Source organism: Mustela nigripes, chromosome 3 (genome assembly GCF_022355385.1).
Source record: "Mustela nigripes isolate SB6536 chromosome 3, MUSNIG.SB6536, whole genome shotgun sequence".
Lineage (NCBI taxonomy): Eukaryota > Metazoa > Chordata > Mammalia > Carnivora > Mustelidae > Mustela > Mustela nigripes.
In genome coordinates, this window is record NC_081559.1 from 123,545,259 (window position 1) to 123,568,418 (window position 23,160).

General features: G+C 38.7%; 1 protein-coding gene and 1 pseudogene across 1 annotated transcript in view; both read right to left on the reverse strand.

The window, feature by feature from the left end:
• Positions 1–457: 457 nt before the first annotated feature.
• LOC132014539 (large ribosomal subunit protein eL42-like) lies at positions 458–3,913 on the reverse strand (annotated as a pseudogene).
• Positions 3,914–7,889: 3,976 nt separating this feature from the next.
• The window catches only part of PLAG1 (PLAG1 zinc finger), a 47,278-nt gene continuing 32,007 nt past the window's right edge, over positions 7,890–23,160 (reverse strand). The window contains exons 2-4 of the mRNA XM_059392856.1: positions 13,605–13,703; positions 10,083–10,441; positions 7,890–9,557 (exon numbers count right to left, since the gene is read on the reverse strand). Coding sequence (XP_059248839.1) covers positions 8,300–9,557; positions 10,083–10,324 — 1,500 coding nt within the window. The 5' untranslated portion in view covers positions 10,325–10,441; positions 13,605–13,703 and the 3' untranslated portion in view covers positions 7,890–8,299. The remainder of the gene's footprint in view (positions 9,558–10,082; positions 10,442–13,604; positions 13,704–23,160) is intronic.

The following is a 23,160-nucleotide window of genomic DNA, read 5'->3' on the forward strand; positions in this document are numbered from 1 at the left end:
ATTATAAATCGACTATCTATTTTCAAAAAAGATGCAATTTACATTTCCACGTGTGCATGTGTAATAAATACTGGTCTACGTTTCAAGTATGCTTCTACTGAGTAAAGGAAGGTTAGTCTGTTCTCATTTTTAAAAAAGATTTTATTTACTTATTTGACAGAGAGATACAGAGCGAGAAAGGGAACTCAGCACTGCGAGTGGGAAAGGAAAAAGCAGGTTTCCCGCTGAGCAAGGAGCCCAATGCAGGACTCAACCCCACAACCCTGGGATCATGACCTGAGCCAAAGGCAGACGCTTAGCAGCTGAGCCACCCAGGCACCTTCTGTTCTCATTTTTAAAAAACTTGTTCATTAGGAGAAAACCCTTCATCATCTGCAATAATGGAAGCCATTATTATTATTTTTTTTTATTGATGCCAGTACTTTATTTCCATCTTAAAAGACCAACTGCAACCAAATGAAGTGAACATAACCTCAAGATTTTACTGTCTTCATAATATAAAAATATGAAGTTTAGAACTGGATCACCTGGCCCTTTCTCTTCTTATCTCCTCCCAGTTCAAATGTTTGCATCTCTTAATAGCCAGCATTCTCTTAGATCTGCAATTGGGCTCAACACATTCAAGCCTCAGCACAATCTTCTTTGTAGTTTTAGCCTTTTTCCGGAAAATAGGCTTCGTCTGCCCACCATAGCCACTCTGCTTCCTATCATAACGCCGCTTTCCCTGGGCATAAAGAGAATCTTTTCCTTTCTTGTACTGTGTCACTTTATGGGGTTGGTGCTTGCCACACTTCTTGCAGAAAGTCCGGCGGGTTTTAGGACGTTCACCATGTTTGCGAGAGCACAAAGGAGAAAAGGAGATTCTGAGGACTCATTTATACACACAATCTCCACTAAGCACTGAGCTCGTGTGTATGTGTGTGTGTGTGTGTGTGTTTCTTTTCTAAAGCAGTCAGAATCTGGGAATATGTTCTCTGGCATAACAGCATTATCAGAGAAAATATTTCTACCAGCACAACTAAAGAATGAAAGTTGAATCTGGTCATATGAAACCAGTTTCTCCAGAGAAAACAATCAGATGTGTGTATAAATATATAAATGAATGAATGTGTGTGTGCATGTATATTATATGTGTGTGTGTGTGTGTGTATAAAAGAAATTAGCTAATGTAATCATGGAGGTTGACCAAGTCCAAAATCTGTCAGACAGGCCGGCAGGCTGGAGATCCAGAGAAGAGTTGATTTTGCATTCTGAGTTCAAAGACAGTCTGGGGGCAGACGTCCCTCTTGCTGGGGAACCCAAGTCTTTTCTTCTTAAGGCCTTCAACTGATTGCGTAAGACCCACCTGCACTATGGAGGGTAGTGTTCTGAAGATTTCTTTATTTATTTGGGAGGTGGGTAGGGGCAGAGGGCAAGAATCTTCAAACAGATCCCCCACTGAGCCTAGAGCCCCACCCTCGGCTCAATATCATGACCCGAGATCATGATCTGAGCCGAAACCAAGAGTCGGACACTTATCCGACTGAGCCATCCAGGCACCCCATAAAGTCAATAGATTACAAATGTTAAGCACGTCTAAAAAGAACACCTCCGCAGCAACATTTTGTCTGGGTACCCCAGCCTAGCCAAGTTGACGCACAAAATTAACCATCACACTAGCCAAGAGTCAAACATCTTCAGAGTAGAAAAATTTATTATTGACCTCTGTGTTGAATAGAATGCAGGTGAAGTCAAGACATTCTGGGTTTTATCGTTTGTTTTAGTTAGGCTGAAACTCCCAATATTTGACCATTTTTGATCTGCAAAAAAGGATAACTGGGTATGGCTCAATATGGTATTTAGGCTTTCCAGCAGTTGCAGTGACGCTGCCATTATCACTTAGATGCCTGATCAGAAAACCTTTTTTATAAAGCTGATTTCTTTGTAATACCCCTAGGACTTAGCACAAAGTGATGCCTTTTGCTGAAGAAATGCCTGATTAAGGAAGAGTGACAGCCAAAGTCAAGCTATGTATAGTCAGACTTGAAATTCCATCTTCCCTCAATGTAAACCATTGGTATGAACTTCTTAAGAGTGACACAAATGAAAAATGTGCAAACTACTTTTCAAATTACTTTTCCATAGGGAGATTATGCCTTAAGTGAATTAATCCTAAATGTACTTTTTCAAAGTATTTTAACTAAGAAAAGCATCATGTTTTGATAACTAGTCCTTGAAATATTTCAAATGCATGAATTTAAATAAAAATGTATTTAGTGTTAAGAATTAACAAAGCCATGCTTTTTGATTTTCCGGAAGCAAGCTGGTGAAAAGAGGGACTGCTGACACTGCAAATTGCTCTTCAGTCTTTTTCTCTCTGAAAGTGGGAGAGCCTTGAAACAGGAAAGCCAAAGGTAAAGAGGGAATTTTTCTATCCCTCTGAAAGAGGCTATCAGATACATAAAACATGTTTTCTACAGCTGATTCCTGCTCAGATTATTAACTGAATCGTCAGATAATGTAGCTCTCTGCATTCCTGTTTCACTGATGAGCCTTAGAAGTGGTGTGTGTGCTTTGGTCCAGAGAGCTGCCAAGGGAGGGTTTTCAGCAACATTTTAGACAAAGAGCCCAAAGGAAACCTCCAAAAGGATAATTGATAGTACCAGCAGACAGCAGGTGTTAAAGGAATGCATAATGCCAATCTTTTCTCACAAGAACAAGAGACCTTATTGATTTATACATTCTAATTCCTTTTGTGGAGTTCTTTTTTGGATGCTCATCTGGATTACACTTTTGACTTTTTTTATTTAGTTTCTATCCTTCCTTTAAAGTACATAAGTTTTAAAATAAAACAAAGACACCCTGGAATTTTACATTTCGTTTCAACAACAAAGTATTGTCCTCGAGTCAGCTATTAGAATTGTATATTTACCCAATGAGAAGATATTTAAAATTCAAAGTGAAAAGAAAAAGTTATACCCAATAGAAATGTATCATCTATTAAAATTTCAGGAAGATCTACATTATCTAAAGCCATTCTATAATTTTATTCATATATTTTGTGGAGTTCACATATCTTTTTCTTACAGCAAACATAACACTGTAGGCCACAAGAAGCTGCAGTACTATTGTTTCGTTAGCAGCAAATTAATATTTTATATCTGGGTAACTGGACAATAAATAGCCTGCTTCTTTGGATGTGGATGTTGAAAATGTAGAATCACTGCAGCTTCAGAATGTGATTGCTATTTTACAGAGCTTATACACACACAAAAAATACGATCTTTGTCTATATTTTATACAAATACAACAGTAGTTTGTGAATACATTTTAAGTACATGATATACATGATAAGCCACTTGATCTCCCAATATCACAGAAGAGCGATTTAAAATGCAATAAAAATATACAAAATTCAGCCTGGAATGCAGATTTTTCTTTTCTATTTTGACTCAAAACTTTATCATTCAAACGTTTTTTAGAGTACTAGTCCAAACACTTTTTCGTCAGCTAAAAATACAATTTCAGCAGTCCAGCTTATGTTCAGGCATGATGCAATCCATTTCCTAATGGATTCCCAGTTTTTGTTAAATTCAACGGGCTGTTAGTAACATATAGCATGTTCTTCACTCCACACCATATTACAAAGCCCACTTTTCATTCTGAGTTAGAGTCACCTTGTGGACAAAAGCTGGGTTTGTTCTGATAACATTTGCACGTCCAAGATTTCCTTTTGCAAGTGCACGTGAATACATTGTGGTGGGTGGTGTTAAAAGTCTGTTAATGACAGATTAAGTCACAGTATAAAAATATATTGTACACCTTTACGCCTAATGGAGTCCTTTTTTTCCTATGGCTAAAAAAATACGACTGAACAAGACAGAGACGTTTGTAGCACCATGAAGAGTTGTATCCCAAGTTACATTAGCAGCATGATCCAACATAATATTGAAGGAGTGTTTCTGAGAAGATAAACATTCATTCTGGTTCATCTGTACCACTGAAGCTTATACAAGGAAGTGTTTCAAACATTAGCAATAGTTCCGTCATTTCTAGAGCAAGATAAACTTATCAAAAGACACTGCCTTTCCATCCTCAAAGGGTTGGTAACGGAGAAGGGCCTAAGGGTGATGATCTGTGTGTGCCTTTACCAACGCAGGTGTTACCAGTTTATGTGATCCAAAAGGCACTCCGTATGGGTTTCTAGCACAGAACTACACAAGGCGACTTTCATGGATCTATGGAATCACAACAGACTATCTGTGCTGTAGACACGGCTGCTGACACAGTGTGAGAACAAATAAGACAAGGTCAACTTAGGCACTATTTGGCAGAGATAACAGTCCGCTATTGCTAATGAGGAATACTCGACATTTAAAAGACCTCCTCCAATGTCACATGGATCTCAGTAGGCTAGAAGCAACTTGGGTGAACTGGTATTTTTTAATTTACAAACTGGGAAGACAGTGTGTTTTGAAACACGTAAACCTTGTAAAAAAATAAACCATTGTAAAACCTTATGAAAAGACACACACTGATTCTGTGCAATATAGCAAATTGGTAAGAAAACACTGTAAAAATGTACCTGTTTAAAATACATCTACCATTTTTGAACACAAAGCATTATATATCAAAGGCCTACATATATATCATCTAATGGCACTTGAAACAAATTATAATAAGTCTTAAAATAAAAGGCATAACCTATAAGAAAGTTTCTGTAAAGGTTTAGATTCGTTTTGAAAGTGCTATATCTTGTAATATGTGTAGTATAGAGGTTGACCAAGCTCTATTTTTTAAAAAAATATTGGCCTATATATGTGTATTGCTTACTAGATGAATGATCCTGAAATATGTACTCTTTAACATTCATTATTAGCTTAATAAAGCAATCAGCTCTGGCTCATGTTTCAGTCAGTATATGGTTTTTAAAAACCGCTACTGTCCAAATTAACACAATATATCACTATATTCCACAAATGACTAAGAATAATAAAGCACAAGCAACAAATAGGCAAAAATACATAGCTTGGAAAAAACACTAAGTGAAATTAAAAAGTCGCACAAAGAGTGGTGTGTGATCAGCCAGGACAACTTAAGTTTCTGAAAACTGTACTTGGTAATAGCTTTTAAAATGTGAGTTTTAACAGTGACCAGTAACTATAAAGATGATATTTGCATACATCAGCGGATAATATTGCTTACAGTGCTGAGACCCTTCCACACTCATGCTTCTGTGTCTGGTGATTGGATTCGTACACACGTGTGGAAGTTCAAACTGAATGAGGTTCAATATCTTGTCTGAGGTCCAAATTCTAAACTGAAATATTTTTACTTAATGATAATCCCCCTTTTTTTTTTTTAAGCAAGTGAAGGCACTATTAGAAATTTCAAAGATGATGATTCTGGCCATGGGGAGAATGAAAACAGCATTGGCAGTAATTATTTTTAATCACATCCAGTTGATGTAAAAACAAATGTCAATTTTTTTTTCTAGAAAAAAAAGAGCCAGTTCTGAGTTATATCCTTGTTAAATCACTGCGCAATTAAAATAAATGAATCTGCCTCATGTTTAACAGAAATAATCTCAGAAAGGGTTTAGTGACCAGTATAGTCAATGTGAAAAACACAAGCTGAATTCCCTCTTCCTCGCATGTGTCTCAAGTCTATGAGGTGGCAACAGGCAAAGAGGTGTTCACATGAAAATTAAGACTACAATGTTCGCCCTGGTGCTCTAAAAGACATGCCTCCATGTATTTGAATTCCATGCAGGGCGAGAATTAGGTTAAAAATATACATATATATATATGGCGCCATTCCCCATTTCCAAAATGTCTTACTGAATAAATCCTGGTACTCCCTTTTTTAGTTGTTTATTAGCAGTGAAATACAGCCTGCTAAGGCCAACGTCTCAGGTCATTAATTTGACTTTTCCTTAAGCAAATTTTAGACAAAGTAGTGCTTCCACACTTGTATTTGTGACTTCTGTGTAAAAGTACATTTTCTATTTATTTGTGCTCTGTCACCAATTTCCTTTTTTTTAAAATGGTGATTAAAGCAATATTGAACACTAATCATTCAACTAATGATTTAAGTAAGCAATCTGTTTCATAGAAACTAAAGGAAGCAGTAATAAAGCAGAGCTAAAAGTCTACTTTCAGAGCAAATATTCTCCTAATCAAAAGCTTAGGAGCAGTTTGAAAAATTTTAAATGTATTTCCTTATTAAAACATATATAATTTTAATGCCTTTGGAACACACTTTTTTTAATAAAATGTATTTTTTATAATAAAATTTAAATACATAAGTATAAAAACTACTGCTCCTAGAATTAAAAAAAAAAATAGGAGCATGATAAAATATCAGGAGCCAAAGCTCCCTTAAGAGAGCAACTCTGATTCTATGAAGTGCGATATGTGTGTGTGTGTGTGTGTGTGTATAATATATATAGTGAAACCCCCATTTACATTATTACAATTTACATTTATCCACAAATTATACTACTCCCAAATATTTTAAATAATGTATTATATTCAGTAATCTGCACTCATTTTTAGAAATTCTTGGTAAACATCACAATCTGCAGTGATAATTGGCCCTACAAATGAAAAAAGAAGCTTCTGTATAGGGCTAATGAGTGCTCAAATATTTTTTCTTTTTTTTTTTTTTCCTTTTTTTTAAGAGATATATACTCTTTTATAAACCTTCCCCTTCCTACCCACCCCAAAAGACAGGGTCCCCAAATAAGTGCTTAATAGATATGTTTCGTAGGCTGATGTCCCAACCAATATTTAGAAAAGTATAATTTGACCTTCAAAAAGGTTATGGTGGTTGTCTAATATGAGGAAAGCCCACAATAACTACTTTATTCAGTGAACACAATATTCTTAATTGTTACTTTCACATTACCTAAGACAGTGCTTATTCTGCTTTAGTTTTCTCCCCCCTCTAGAAATTTAACGGATTCGCAGCTCTCCCCCAATTTCGCAGAGACGTGTAAAAGTAGGGTTTTACTGTATATATTTTTAGTTGCTTAAAACTTTGTGGTCATTCCTCCAATAGCTTTCTAATGCATTTAATTTTAAAGTCTCCATCTGAAAATAGCAAGGAAAGATAAATCAACACTGAATAAGAAAGATACCATGGGGGGTAGGGCTGTTTTGTTTTCTTCTTTTGGCTCTTATGGGAAAGAAAACTGTATTAAATTCAGCAAGAATTGATGTGAGCAATATGCTTTTCCTTTACTCCTCAAGAGTCTAGTTTCCAACCCTGGCAACAAGGGACAGGGTCCCTAGACAAGTTCCCAAGAACCAAGGGCTTCACATCTATCTTCGTAGGAGACTATCACACCACAGAAGAAGAGACAGTCTACTCTGGGATAAACACCCCTGACATCTGTGGTTCCACAATGGCTTTCGAATCTGAACTGTGGACTGACAACTAAAACAGAATTGCTGGCTGCACCTGACCCACCCTTTGGCCATGAAAGGCAGAAATGATTAAAGAGATCTAGCCATACACTGACTCTGAAGACTCGGATGCTCTAACACAATGAGCACTATTAAACTGGAAAGAGTGACTTTGCAATGTGGCAAAACATCCTGCATACAAGTTTAAGGCCAACTAAGAAGTAACATGGAATGCGTGTCACCTCACCAGGAGTCTCTTTTTTGCTATAAATACTGGTGCTTTGTGTTTAGGTTTTGTTTTCCTCATATGTGCATAATATAGACAGCAAATATTTGAGCCAGACAACAGCAAAGTCTTCAAAATATACTGACCTGAAATTCTGGTATATCTAAGAAACATCTATTATCTCCCCAGACTGGATTCTGAATTCATCTGAAAACATTTGCTTATGAATCCATTTAGAGAGCAGTAAAAATGTAAAAACTCTCAGGTTATTCATATACATTTTAGAAAATGTACATTCTGTTGCAAACTTCTTTAATGAGACAAATGTCAAAAGCTAGAGCCACTGTTATTGAACAGAACTGAAAATTTTAAGATCTCAAAGCAATTTGAATGTGGGACTCGTAAGACTTTACTGCTAATAATGGCTTTCCTAGAGGAAAAAGCATCTTAAAATATGACAATTGGCAGTGAGTGTGGACAAAATACCCAGGTAAACATAACTGAACGCAAATGGTTCCAAAGCTCATTTATAAAGCTTGTTTCTATTGCATACTGGCTTAATGAAAATTGGTACTGTACAAGAGCAGAAGTTTTTATGCGGTTTTAAAGTAGGCACTAAAATAAAAATGGTCCTCTAAGGCAGGGCTACACATAGGTTTCTGTGATCAGTCCACGTCTGGGACGCCTACTGAAAAGCTTGATGGAAACGTGGCAGTGTGGTGCTGGTGCTGAAACTACTGGTGAACGCTGCTGACAGGGAGTGCAGGGAGCCGAGACCTAGAGTGTTTGCAGGATCCTGAAGATCCTGTGTCTGCGGGGGCAGCTGAGACACAGAAGAATGTGCTTCCTCTTGGGAATAGCTCATTCCCAGGCTCCCCACTGAGATAGGATTATAGGGAGGGCCATTGAGGGGTATGAAATTAAACAACTGGGAAAAATCCAAGGCAGGCGTATTTAGGGGGTCACTGATAGAAATAGAGCTTTTTGACAGGGAGAGGTCCCCTGCACCATCATCCAGGGACCCGACTTGAGGATCCAACCCTAGTTTAGATGATGATGCTTGGGAATCCTGGGATGAGGAAGGCCCGCCACCTTGCAGCTCCATCAAATAACTCTCAATCTCCCCCTTTAGTGGCTGTTCTTTTTCAGGAATAGAAATGGCATATGAGGTAGAACTGAATGGGTATTTGAAAGAAAGGTGGTGAGAAGGATGGACAGTGTCCATCTCTATTGGGCACGTCATTCCCAAAGGTAAAGTCGTGATCATTTGGTGGGCAGGTCCCGAGCTCTGCATGGACTGAAATGGAGTGTTATAGAGGTTTAACTGCAGAGTGTTTGTGAATGGCTTTGACAACAGTTCGCTGGAAGGTAAGGACATCACCGGGAGGAGCTCATCTTTTATAGGCACAGAAACGTTGCAGGTGAATGGATCCAGAAAGTCCACTGGTTCGGTTTTGACTTTCAGAAGTTCTTGATTGTGACTCTTCTTCATGTGTCGAGTCAGGTGATCCTTCCGCCCAAATCTCTGTGCACAATACTGACAGAGGAAGTCCTTCCTTCCCGTGTGCACCACCATGTGTCTCCGGACATCCTTCCGGGTGTAGAAGCGGCGATCGCAATGCTCGCACTGGTGCTTTTTCTCTTTCACCCCGCCGGACGACTTGCCAGCGTGTGATTTAAGGTGCTCCAGCAGCACTCCCGTGCTCTCGAAAGTCTGCAGGCAGACCTTGCAGGTGAGGTCGCCGCTCGTCGCGGCATGCAAGGCCAGGTGACGCTTAAAGCCGAGCTTGGTGTTGTAGTTCTTGCCACACTCTTCACACTTAAACGTCTCTTTGTTGGGGTCATGCGTATGGAGGTGATTCTTCAGGTGATCTTTCCGGTGAAACATTTTCTCACAATAATTACACTTGTGGGTTTTCTCAGGAGAATGGGTAGCCATGTGCCTTGAAACACAGACATATTCTGTCAGTATCATGACACAAATGGCAGGGAGTCACTTTTCAAATGGAAGCTAAGCTGCTATGCTAAAACCGGCTGGCTCCCTGCTAACGGACACGCTTTAACTTAACATGTGCTACAAGGACAGTCAATACCCCTAAACACTGCAGAACTCGAGCCGCTGAAGTTGCCACTTCAGGATTCTCTGGTTCGTAGCTATTACTACAAAAGCCAGTGAGTGAGGCTGAACATACTCACGTAAACGTCCATACCCTCTCCTTGTAATCTCTTTGCACAAACGGAAATTCTACTCTTAATAAGCATTTCATTAAAAAAAAAAATCCAAAGACACTAACACATCAAAGTATGTGACTTAGCATACTAAAGCTAGCCAACATCTAATCTACGTTAACATTTCCTCTCTGCAAAGCAGCTCAAGAATGTGTATACACATATATATACGTTTACAACGGCTTCACATGGCCAACATAATAGAAAATATAATCTGAAAGACAAATAGAGTTTAATACCTTTGTAATTTGTACTTAGAAACAAAGGCCTTGGTGCAGTCTTGTTGTATGCACTTGTAGGGCCTCTCTCCTGTGTGAGAGTAGGAGTGAACCTTTAATTTCTCAACACTGTTAAAGGCCTTGTCACACAGTTGGCAAGGAAAGTTTTTTCTTGGTTTGGTTTCACCACGCTTACGTTTCCCTGAAGGGACTTTCTGGGTATCTCTTACTTCTGACAAATCACCAGGAATGACAGTGGCCATCGCAGCCTAAAGCAGGCCTTCTTGTTGGACACTTGGGAACTGCCCAACTCCACTAAATGATTTAGCTTTAGGTGGCTTCTCAAGTTTCATGTGGTCGTAAAAGAAAGCAAAAAGGGACTGGAAAAAAAAATAAGAAACAACTAGTTTGTAACTAAATTTAATTTTTAAAATTTTTATTTGTTATGTGATGCTTTTGAATTCAAAAAGAAACCATAAAATGGATTCAGCTGGTCTAATGTAATATCTGTAGGTCTCTTTACATTTGCCAAAATACATATTAACGCATTGCTCAGAATGAACAGTTCACAGAAATTCCACCTGACAAATGTCGTACTTAGGGAAGGCAGTAGTGATCGCAGGAACTCTCAGGAAGCATAAAACATGACACTCAAAGTGGCACTATGAAGCTTCAATTTCGACAAGGTAAGATTAGACAACAGCAATCTGACTAAAAACAGAAAAATGTTTCTGCAAATATTTTAAGGTTGAAAAACCATCTTAACTTGTGTAAGTAAACTCTAATTGGACTCTGTGTTATAGAGAAATACAGAGAAGCGACTAGAAACTCTTTTAGGCACCCTGTGAACCATTCAGTCCAAGGAAGAAGTGTTTAATGCAGCCACGGGAGGCCTGAAAGAGTTGAAGGCACCATCCAGAGTGGAAATTTGCTCTTGATACCAGTGTTAGCACACACAGAGGGATTTCTGAGTCAAGAGTGGAAATGACTTCTTTTCGTAACAATGCACATTCTTGAAATGGTAACACCTTGTGAAGTTATTTGAGGTGAGGATCATGGTTCCTTATCACTTGGGGGAAAAAGATTTGGTCAGGGTAAGTTTCTTCACCTTTTTGCACATCACAAAAAATGATTCTGTTCACTGGGCACACTGAGGTTAGTGCATGAGCCAGAGTCCTCAGGCCTCCGGAAGAGCTGAGGATATCAGTCTTGGGCACACCTGTAATCCAGTCACCAGTGTGGCTTTTGGCTTGGAGCCCAATACCTGTGCGAGGACGCAGCATTACGGAGGCATTTCAGGTAAAAAGGTGTATAAGAGCTTCAATGCACTATGGCTGCTCTGAGGAAGAAGGACATGTACGGATCACATGGCAAAGAGCATGTCTACTTACACAGAAATGTTTGACTTGATGGGAACCTTTGGAAATTCATAGACAAGAGATAATAAATATTATTAACTGTATTTCTAAGAGTGAGAAACCACCTCCCCAAAGATCCACCTGATACAAAAGAGTTAAAGAGACTCAAGTTTCATGACTGCCAATCTGGCAAAGTACTTCTAAGAGACACAGAAATGAGGAGACCTACAGCCTCTCTTGAAAAAGATGTTTTTTTTTTGGTTTTTTTTTTTTTAAGATTTTATTTATTTATTTGACAGAGAGAGATCACAAGTAGGCAGAGAGGCAGGCAGAGAGAGAGAGAGGAGGAAGCAGGCTCCCCACCGAGCAGAGAGCCTGATGCGGGACTCGATCCCAGGACCCTGAGATCATGACCAGAGCCGAAGGCAGTGGCTTAACCCACTGAGCCACCCAGGCGCCCCGAAAAAGATCTGCTTTTTGAAGTGAAAACTGCATGTGGCTAAATGATGTTTAATCAACCACTACTCAGTTGGACTTTTCCACCTATTATTTACTTAGAAACAAACAAAAACCAGTCTCTTTATAGCCCTTGTTTTGGCATCGGACTGACCCTAGTTTGCCTTTAACAGATAGATGTGTCTAAGTGACTCTTAATCTCACAAAACAAACTGAGGGTTGCTGGGGGGAGGGGTTTTGGGAGAAGGGGGTGGGATTATGGACATTGGGGAGGGTATGTGCTTTGGTGAGTGCTGTGAAGTGTGTAGACCTGGTGATTCACAGACCTGTACCCCTGGGGATAAAAATATATGTTTATAAAAAATAAAAAAAAAAAAGAGATAGATGTGTCCTGCTGAGTCCTGCCAATTCCAGTTACACTTTTTTTTTTTTTTTTTTAAGATTTTATTTATTTATCAGAGAGAGAGCAGGGGAGAGAGCGAGCACAGGCAGGCAGAATGGCAGGCAGAGGCAGAGGGAGAAGCAGGCTCCCTGCCCAGCAAGGAGCCCGATGCGGGACTCGATCCCAGAACGCTGGGATCATGACCTGAGCCGAAGGCAGCTGCTTAACCAACTGAGCCACCCAGGCGTCCCTCCAGTTACACTTTTGCAGGGGCTCTCTGTTTAACCTAACTTCTATAAAACTAAGTGTATATTACAGTGCATCCCTCTGTGTTTTAACGTAGAGGCTGTCACGAAACAGGCAAAATAGGGCTGTTATCCACTCACTTGATTGAAATGGAAGGCTTGTGGGTTAAGTTAACCAGTGTCTTCTTTGTGTACCCTTTCTTTATCAGTAGGGAGACACAGACAAGGCCTTCCCTTCAAGCTGTGCGAATTGTCTAAATCTCCTCTGCAGTTTAAAAGTGACATTAACACAGTTAACACAACTGACATTACTAATGCTAACACAATATGCTCCCCAGTTTTAGATTTCCTAACTCTCAGGGACTTGTTCTTTTCCTGTTACATTCTCTTCAAGAGACAGTTTCTCTAGCTCTCCCAGAACTATTCTGCTGTGACGAGCAATGGCACTGTAAATTGGCAGAAAGCACTCTGCCAAGACAGGAAAATACCCAGTAATTTTGACTTTTTGATTTCCTAACATGATGCTTTTATGCACCTATTTAGAACACTGTGGGAAATGAGCTGATAAACTTGTCAACTGTAAAATCAGCACGGAATGCAAAATATCTAAGTCCCTGTATATAACGAGTATCTGAAAATATTTCAAAGACTGGTCATATTTGTCATTGTTGTATTATGAGTTCCAAGCATAAGGGGCAGAGAATTCCAGTTGGGGAAAAAAATGTAACTTCTAAGTCAATGAAAAAAAGTATTTAAAGTACACCATGAAACAATATACAGACATTTGATTATATTAAAGTTGGTGATAATATGGAGTAACAAGTAAATTCTGTTATCTTTGGATGTACATACTGAGCAATGAAGAACTGCAGATTTCAAATATTACACTTTTCTAAGACCAGCTGAAATTTTTTCATGGCTAATAATAGCTTTTCATCTCAATATATTACAGAACTCAAATTAGTTACAGGTGCATTTAAAACTACAGGATAATATAAGGTTGTGAACTCAACATTGAATAAAAGTCCACATTCATAATATGCATATCAAATACTTTAAAGAAACATGCAGAGAACTGTAGTGATTCTTGTTCAATACATACCTGATGACAGATGGAAAAAGCCTCAGACCTTGATCTTAGCCAGTCCCATTGACTCTTCGTGGAAGAGAGCGGAATCCAGTCCTTCCCATTTTGGCCAATCTGTGAAACAAAGAATAAGAATGGACTACACTCTAAATGGAATCAGTATGTAAATGAAGGAAAATAAAGGATAAAGGAATTGCAATTTCATGGCACATGCTTACATTCCATACTCTGCTGATAAGTCATGCATTAATTTTCACCAGTTGCAAATTTTTATTAGTTCTAAGCACACTTACATGACCAAATGAATGCAGAAACAAAAAGTAAAGTAGTATTACCTATATAAATGGCATTTTGTGATGCTGAATGACTCCCGCTTCTTTCCCAAATTCAATTTTTAATTTTTTAAAATCTAACTTGCCTACTGAGAGAAATGGATATTAGGGTTACTATCTTTAAATGAAACTGATCAAAATTTCATTAAATTTAATAATATTATGGAACAGACAAAGTCAGTGCATCTGGAACCTTATCAAAAGAGCAGACTCCTGAAGTAAGCACCTCATCTGCCCACGGGACACATACTTGTACAAGGAGGGTATCTCTGAGCTGCACTTTTTGCTACCTGCAACACCTGCTGATCTATTTCCCAGAATGCTGCAAGGATTGCTAAAATGGAGCAATAACTCTGCACTCTTTAGATTTCAAAACCATGCAAGGGAAATTATATACCGGTTTGCTGCAGAGGTATCAGGAACAAAGCATCATTGGGTTTTAAAAGATCACTGTTGAAAAAATCTTAAAATATCTGTAAAAAATGCCTATTGGCATGATCTTCAGTTAACTAAGAACATGCATAGAGAAAAAAATCTGTTAATAATTCCTGATTGTACAAGTAAATGAGAAAAGAATGGTCAAAAGGCATAAAAAACAACTATAGTATTATCAATTGTAGAGACTACAGGGCACAAAGAAGTTAATAAGCTCTGAATATTTTAAAGTTGAATGTTCAGAACTCATGACTGTAAGAGCATGAGGGGGATAATATAAATCAAATGGTTAAAGGACAATAATAAAAGGATTCACCAATGACAAGCTAAGTGGAAACAATTTTACATAATGTTCCAAACACAAATCTAATTAATTTCTCCTAACATCAAATATTCACATACTTTTAAAAATTTGATGTGTAAATACAATATTTACTAGAGAACATTCAAGCATCATTACAAAAGTAATAGAGGTACATTTGAAAGCAGCATTATTCTCGTAGTTGAAAAAACAAGAAAAATACAAATTCAGACTCATAAAAGATATTTAAAAAGTTAAAGCAAAAGCTCCATTCGTTTGTAAAGCACAGGACATGCATAAATGGAAGAACTGAATTCCGCACATCAAAATTGTAAAATAATAAAATTAACTTTGTAAATACTTACTTGCCCAGGGCACATACTGAGGTTTTGGTAGGGTAGTTAAGAACATGAAAGCCTGCTTTGTGTATTGTGTTATTTTAATAATATAAATACCTTGCAAGTATAGAGTGTTTTCATCTCTATGGCCTCCCTGGAAAATTCAATGGACCTGAGAGGTGGGTGCATTTATCATCACTGCCATTTTAATGTGAGAGGCTCATAGAAGCTGACTATCCTGACAGCATGTATGTGGTCAAGAAGGGGCATAAGCCTTAAAAATTCCTTTTTCCACTCTTACAGGGCTGCATTCTAGGAGAAGGGTAGGTTGGCAAACCATTACGCAAGTGGATAAATCCCATATTACATTTAAAAGACAAGAACAGGGAACAGTGTCTATTTTCTCTGTTGGAACTGCCAATATGATCCGCAAAAGGAAACAAATATAAGACTTGGCTTCTTTTAATAAAGACAGTTTGCAAAGTAAATTTTAAGTAATTTATGTAACAGTTAAAAAACTAGCATATCTATCTGAGTGGACAGTGATTTGGGCAGAAACAAATATAGAAGCTGACTAGTAAACAATACATTTTTGTATTTTTCCTGACCAAATCAATTTTATTGCACCTCAAATAATTCATAAAAATTTCAGTGATGCTTATTCTTCAATGGCACTTATAATAAAAACTTTAGAGTTGAAGCATTTCAATATAGTTTAAAATTTCTATCTTGATTTGAAATACTAGTATAGTCTACAAAATTACCTATATTTTAGCCTGAAATAAAACAATAAATAAAGCCAAGATTTTCATTCATTTTATCGCAGAACATAATTCCAAAGTCACAGTTAATTTCCCTAACTTCAATCTAACTATTTTGAGTTTTTATGAGTGACCCAATAATTTCAAAGGGCTGCTAATTATTTCCCCAAACAAAGGAAACCAGGAGCCAGTTAGAGTTCATTATTATATGGCTTGATAAAATAAACATTGAAAAATATACCGTTTGCATTTATGTAATGCTAACTAAAATGTCAACTAAACTGATCTGTGTTCTTTTTTATAGAAGTAAGAAAGACTTCTAAAAAGTAACTACTATTTTCTGAAAAGTCTACAACAAAATGTCTTCTCCCACCTTTCTTTTTTATGTGTCAAAGAGCAGTTATTATGCTTTTCAAACGATTCAAATTCTTTGCCTCGATCTAATAATTGTGAAGCAATATACCCATATACCCATTTCAACTCACTCTGAGAAAGTCACAACCCTTCGGACGCCCTTCCAGTTTTTGCTGGTACGGAAACACACATTTATTTTCTAGGGCAACTTCGCATACATAAAAACAGGAAGTAAAGGGAACACTGTGTGTGTGTGCACGCACACATGTTCATCATCCTATGTTTTACATTCTAGAACCGTGACTCACACAGAAACATAACAAGCAAAAATGAATTATACATCAGAGGGTCTACTAAAACAAATTCCTATGACAATGTTGGCGTAAGAACAGCCCTGTACTGCTTCTATACTTGCAATTCCACAGCTCTGTCACTCATCTAACAGCTGTGAATTCTTAGGACACTTACCTGCATCAATAATTTGTTCGTATTTAGGTTAAAAGTCAAACACACACTTTGATAATTAAGGGCAAATGCCATCGATATTCAAAGCTTTATTTATGCTCCCATATGCTAATCATAAAACACCATGAGTAAACAATGCAGAAAATGTCAACATTTGCTTAAAACATGTTTTTCATATAAATAGGTAGCTTGCAAAAGGAAACTTACCAATAGTCAATACTTTAATTCACATGTACAAAACATAACAGAGCTTCAGATAAGAAGTGAAAGAAATTAACAAGGTAACAGCAGACCAATACTGAAGTAAGGGCAATGGCATAGTCAGCACACTTTTTTGATCAGGAATGTTATGTGGAAATTTTTACTGCATTCCATTTCTGTAGGTGTGTAGAATCCCTTATTAATGGAAAATAAGAGAAGTATATCTTGCAAGACTATTAAAAACAGACTGTAGGCGGCATTGGGGCAGGATCTCTGTCAGTTTTATTTATTCACTGCTCTTTCCCCTAAAAGTAAAGTTTTACTTATTTATTTATTTTGAATGAATGAAAGTAATTAAAGCAGGGCATGTGCTTTCCAGCATCAAAATGAACTATAGGCTTGCTCAATCACCATAACAGACACAGGACAGAATATACGTACCTATGTTCAAGTAAAACATAATAATGGTATGGATACAATTTGGTCCAACAAACTAAGCCACTAACAAGGTATTTTTGAAACTTACCAGCTATTTGTAAAGGCTTAGATAAAAACAGCAGCAACTGTTGTAAAGTCTAAAATTATTTGCTTCAGAGAACAAGCCTTCTCAGACTGGTCCGCTGCTAAGGAATCAGTACAAGTAGGTAATATCGACCCAGTCCCCATTCCTAATAAAAACTGCTCAAGTGAAAATATGCCTGGTACCTGCACCCATGCCTGACACACAGCAGGAAGGATACAGCAGGATGGTCAGATGGTGAGATGGGGCTGCTGATGCCTCAAGAGGACAGAAAGAAGCAGGAGACAGGGCAAAGAGCTGGGATTGTGCCTGACCCACCAAAGCTTTAAGTAGGTACCTGATTAACACATTTTGTACCCCAAATACTGACAACTACAGTACTTGTTTTCCTATAGAAGTCATAGTTAACTAAAACTAGTAAAAAGAACTCTGCCTGTTTTGAATGACTGTACTTGATGTTTACAACTTCTGAGCAGTTCATTAAAACGTAGTTCTAGCACACCCCTTTTGACACTTAGCATAAAATTTAGCCATACTCATATGTAGAAAGTATGCTTAATGTACAAATAATAAAACCCAACAGACAAGTGAAGGGAAAAAGCAGACCTGTTTGTTTTTAAGAACCAACAGGAAAAAAAACAATGGATTCCAAAGTGGAACCCACAAATCCCAACATCAGTTCTCTCTCTGTACAATTAGGATGTTCCTTGTGGGCCACCTTGAGCCTGGGTATGGCTGTTTTATTACATTCTCTAGAGTACCCAGAGAGAAGGAAGAGACAATCAAAGTTTGTTTTCCAATTCTGAAATATTTTCTTGGTTATTTATTTTATAGAACATAAATGTCATGTTAAGTAAAAATTTTTTTCTTCTCTTTTAAAACCTCTCTGATCCGTGACTTAGAAGTCAGCATTTCCTTTAAAAAAGTACATGGAGGATTCTTCCCCCTAAGATTAGTCTTGTCAAAATAAAAAGCTAAAAACATACACATGGGTGGCATATCAAGTATTTCCATTTTCATCACATAGGGTGATCTTAGTATTTGCAAACAGGATGTGTGAGGGGAACTATTTACAAGGGAAGCAATGGTGCTTGGGAGAGAGCAAAGAAATCAGTGATATGTGAATACCAAGTAAGATTGCTTTATCAAGACTTTAATGGCTTTTAGAGCTTTTCTTGGCTTTGTTTTTTGGTATGAAACATTTCCAAAATACTGGTGCTCTGGCTAGGTATAAAGTAAGTGATTCACAGGTCAGCCCAATTTGAAAATTGCTTATTTCCCAAATTGTGAGGGGCTGTTTTTATGACTACTGACTTCTTATATTCCTGGGGTGACAACAAAAATCCCAGACATCAACTCTAAAAATGTTCACACGGATGGACCACAAACACCTGGAGCACATGCCTCCATTCATTTAGGGTTAACTGACTGATACTACTAAAATGACGAACACAGCATCATCTAGGTTCCATGTTTGAACTCTCCAAGCACTCCTACTGTGTCTGTCTACAAATGCAAATGGGAAAGCAGAAACAGCACATGTTCAAACAAAAGTGATGAGGAGAGAAGGTTTTATGTAGTTACAAAAGCTCATGCAGAGAATTAGTTTTAAGCCATCTCAAAATAAAGTGCACTTGAAATACAGGCTAGCGCTGTGCTATACGAGAAGATATAAGTGTGTGTGTGTGTGTGTGTGTGTGTGTGTGTGTGTGTGTACATGCACACACACACAAAATCTTGAGCAGCATTAAGCTGTATCATGAAAAAGAGCCCAGTCCAGGGAAGGCTCTGTATTTGCCATTACTCTGTCCTTAAGCTATGCCCGTGTAACCCTGCAGGTCACAACCACCTCTGGAAACCACCACCTCTATGTATTCCTATAGTTGAGTAAATAGGATTAACTCTAGGCAAAAATGTCAAGTTGGGGTGGCCACTCCCTCCTCCACCTCCAGAGGATACATACACTGCCCAGGCCACCCCAGTCAGAAGAGATTTGGTAATTACATTCCTAGACCGATTTAACTTGAACGAGAAAGAACTTCACAATGTTATGCCTTGGGGTGCCTTTTACCTCTAATACAGACTGTGACACTCTCCCTGAGATGACCTGTCTCCCCCACCCCCGGGGATTCTAAATTCAGCTGCAGGGAGACGATTATTCATCTTTCCACCCCCCAGCACCTGGTCAGCATCCTGGCATGTAGCAGACACTTGATAAATATTTGTTGACCATAACTATAGTCTTGATAAGGGATTTCAGAAATCAGAACAGCAGGTAAACATGTTTTGGTGTTTCTGCAATTTCACATCAGCATAAAGCAGGCTCAGAAGACAAACCCTGTAGGAGGAGGCTGTTTGTTTGCTCAGATGGCAGAGGAGAAACGTGGGGAGCATCACAACCACCTGGGTGGGGGTCCCTCCAGTTTCTGTCAGGGGGTGCTGAAAGCTAGGAACATGTGGACACATACTAGCAGGGGCCTGCAGGTGGCCCGATAGGCAGGGAGACATAGCTGGGGTGCGCTCCATCGGCCCAGATTTTCAGAACATATCTGCTTTCACATGTTCTGTCCCACAGCTCCTTGTGCGCACGCAGCCTGCATCCCTTCCGACTTATCGTTTGGAAATAGCCAATGAAGTTTTACAGGAAAGAAAAAGGAATATTCAAAATCTTGGAAGAGGATGTTCTTTATGGGAAATTAAAATGTAAGGATGATGTTGAAAATGTCAGAAAAAATGTCTGAGGGATTACTGATAAAAGAAAAATAAAAAAGGACAAAATCTACATAAATGTAGTTGGCTCCATCAAAGGACTGAAAAACTTTTTTCTTTTTTTGAGCTGCTAAACCAGTTTCATAAAAAAGTGGTTCAAAAATGACAATGAAGGGCGCCTGGGTGGCTCAGTGGGTTAAGCCGCTGCCTTCAGCTCAGGTCATGATCTCAGGGTCCTGGGATCGAGTCCCGCATCGGGCTCTCTGCTCAGGAGAGCCTGCTTCCCTCTCTCTCTGCCTGCCTCTCCATCTACTTGTGATTTCTCTCTGTCAAATGAATAAATAAAATCTTTAAAAAAAAAAAAAATGACAATGAAGTAAAAAAGGAAAAAAAAAAAAAACCATAATCTGCAACACTGAAAAACTGTTAACATCTTTAAAAAACTGACTATATAAATATGCAAATGACTAAAAATTTATGCTAACTAGATTTTAATGCTTAATTTTCAGAGAATACTGTGTTAGGAATTTTAGCCAGATTAGTTTATGTACATTTTGTTTGACTGTAAAACTCTGTTCATGCACAGTGGGGGACCCTGCCTGGCTCTCAGGCTGTGTCCTCTTTTCCCCAGGGCCCGCCCCTTGCCTGGGCTCAGTGGAGTTTATGACCTTGAGCCTATCCTCTGGCACTTGGCCTAGCCATCTTTATTCATACCATTCTTACTTCCCTAGGGCTGAGGGTCCTGGCCTCTAAACCTTGATCCTGTGTGTGAGGTCCTGCTGACAGACTTACCTGGTCCCGCATCCACAGGCGCCTGGACTTCCAAGTATCACTATCAATTCTGTGCCACTGAGCTGCACCTACAGGCTGGAAAGCCCAGATGCTAGGGTGTGTCCCCTTCCCAACCAGGCTAGCAAACTGCTCTTGCCCCACGAAGTTCCTTACTGTAGCATCTGCCCCATCCCAGCAAGCAGAGCGAGCAGCCTTCCCCACCTGCCCGGAGTTCATCAGATCCCTCTCAGTAGACAGGAAGAAGACATAGTGGTAACATGGGATAGTCTATCACTCTGAGCAAGAGGAGAAAGAGGAGCTTAAAAGTTCATCTGCGGGCTATTTGGGGAACATGAACAAATAAGCTTTTACGGCAGCTATGCATTTTGTGCACAAAGTAAGGAAGACTGCTCACTGCCAGTATTTCAATCCTTCCATTAGACTATAACTATTAATAAAGTCCTGCTGAACACAATCCATATTGATAGACCTTAAAATAGTAAGTGGCATGCTTATTATGTGGCATGCTTTTCAAAGCTTTTAATACGGTATCTTAAATTATTCTGAAACTGAAATAATGGATCACTTTGAAAGCCATGCCATATAATGATAAAAGCCACCTACCTGAGGCCCTGCTCCAAACTCTACAAGGTAACCTTATTAATAGACCATCACAGAATGAAGCATTCTGGGTGCCAAATACGGCCAATGCAGCACCAAGAGGCAACCTAAAAAGAAAAGAAGAGTTAGTTTGAAATTACAAAAGTGCGAGCCAATCTGGTTAATGGCATATGAGCCAAACTGGTTTTTATTCATTATCATATTTTTATACTTTATCGGAAAATCTAGCTCAGTTCCTGTTAGAAACAAATGTGAAACACATAAAATATTTACAGTACACTGAAAAGTGAAAAGTAAATAAATCAGTACCCCTAGATTTAAATATCTCCCCACCGAATCACAAGTTATCTAGATTGTTCATATTTTTATTCAAATATTACTCCCAGTTTACGGTCATTCCTCAAAATTGCTGCTTATTTCCCTCATTTACATTTGAAACACATCTCTAACAGTTTCTATGTAACAGTTTCTGGAAAAACTTTTGAGGTGTAGATCTTGTTCTAAACAACAGCTTGGAGAAACCCTCTCAGATTCCCTCAGGTCATGTGTTCGCAGGCAAGGGTGCAAACCAGAAATGTCCCAGAGTAGAGGCAGAGTAAGGAGAAAGACAATTACTCAGCTCCTGAGTGTGTCTTTACAATGAGACTACCATTCATTTTAAAGTGCATTCATAGGTGGCAAGACCATCTTCAGCAACACTCAAAGAAACACAAACATGTACCCCCAAAGTACTCAAGTTTTCGGATTACTCACAGCTTCGTTCTGTTGATACAAGTAAGGAAGGCCTAACACCAGGGGTAGTAGAGCAAGAGAGAAAAGGGATTGCTGGGAGGTCTGTACAGAAGTCGTCTACTTCATTTCTCCAGACCAGAGTCAACGCTCCATCGTATGTGGCTCCTGCTCCATTAAGATAAGTAGCTGACACCAATGTAATAAATATTACCAGCACCTATTACGTACGGCACCAATCTGAACTTATTGGGATGCAAACAGGCATAACCCCTGTTCTCAAGGAGTCTCCAAGACAGCTGTAGCCATGGCATAGACACCTTATGCCAAGTGAAGCAATATGCCTGTTAATTAAAATAAAAGTTGCCCTTATAAGGCAGTATTAGAAGGACAAAGCAACAATAAAAAACAATATTATGGTATAAACAAGTACCTCAGAAGGTCAGAAAAGGAAAAGAATACAATGGAGTTCTGGTGATTTTTACCTTGAAGAAAGTACATTAAAGGAAAGGGGACATGAGAGTGTGGGGGGGGGCATGCCAGAAGAACTCTGAGACAAGCACCACAGATTATTACAGATTCAAAGATGATGCTCTGGCTAGAGTGCAGTGTGGTTTATAGACATCGTAAAGATTCAAATGAGAAAAGTGCACTGAATCCCACATACACTCACATACTAATGACAAGAAGTGGGGCAATTCTGAAGCACTGACAACAAGCACTCAGGGCAGTGACGGGAGTTGGGGGGTGGGGGGGAGGGAAAAAGGTATAGGGTATGCTTATTCAAATGAGATACAGAAGTTGGGTGCTGGAGTATCTAAAGCAGAGAGCCAAAAAGCAGCACAAACGGGCACTTCCTAGAGGAAACCGGACAGGTCCTTAAGTGCCTGACCACAGTGACTAAGGAGATGCAAAGAAGTAGACAGGGCTGTACAACTCACTCCTACACAGACAGACTCAAACCAAGTTAATGGTTAAGTCATGGTGGTATCTAGTGACAGCCACTCTAATTTAAAGAGGTGATGGGCAGAGAC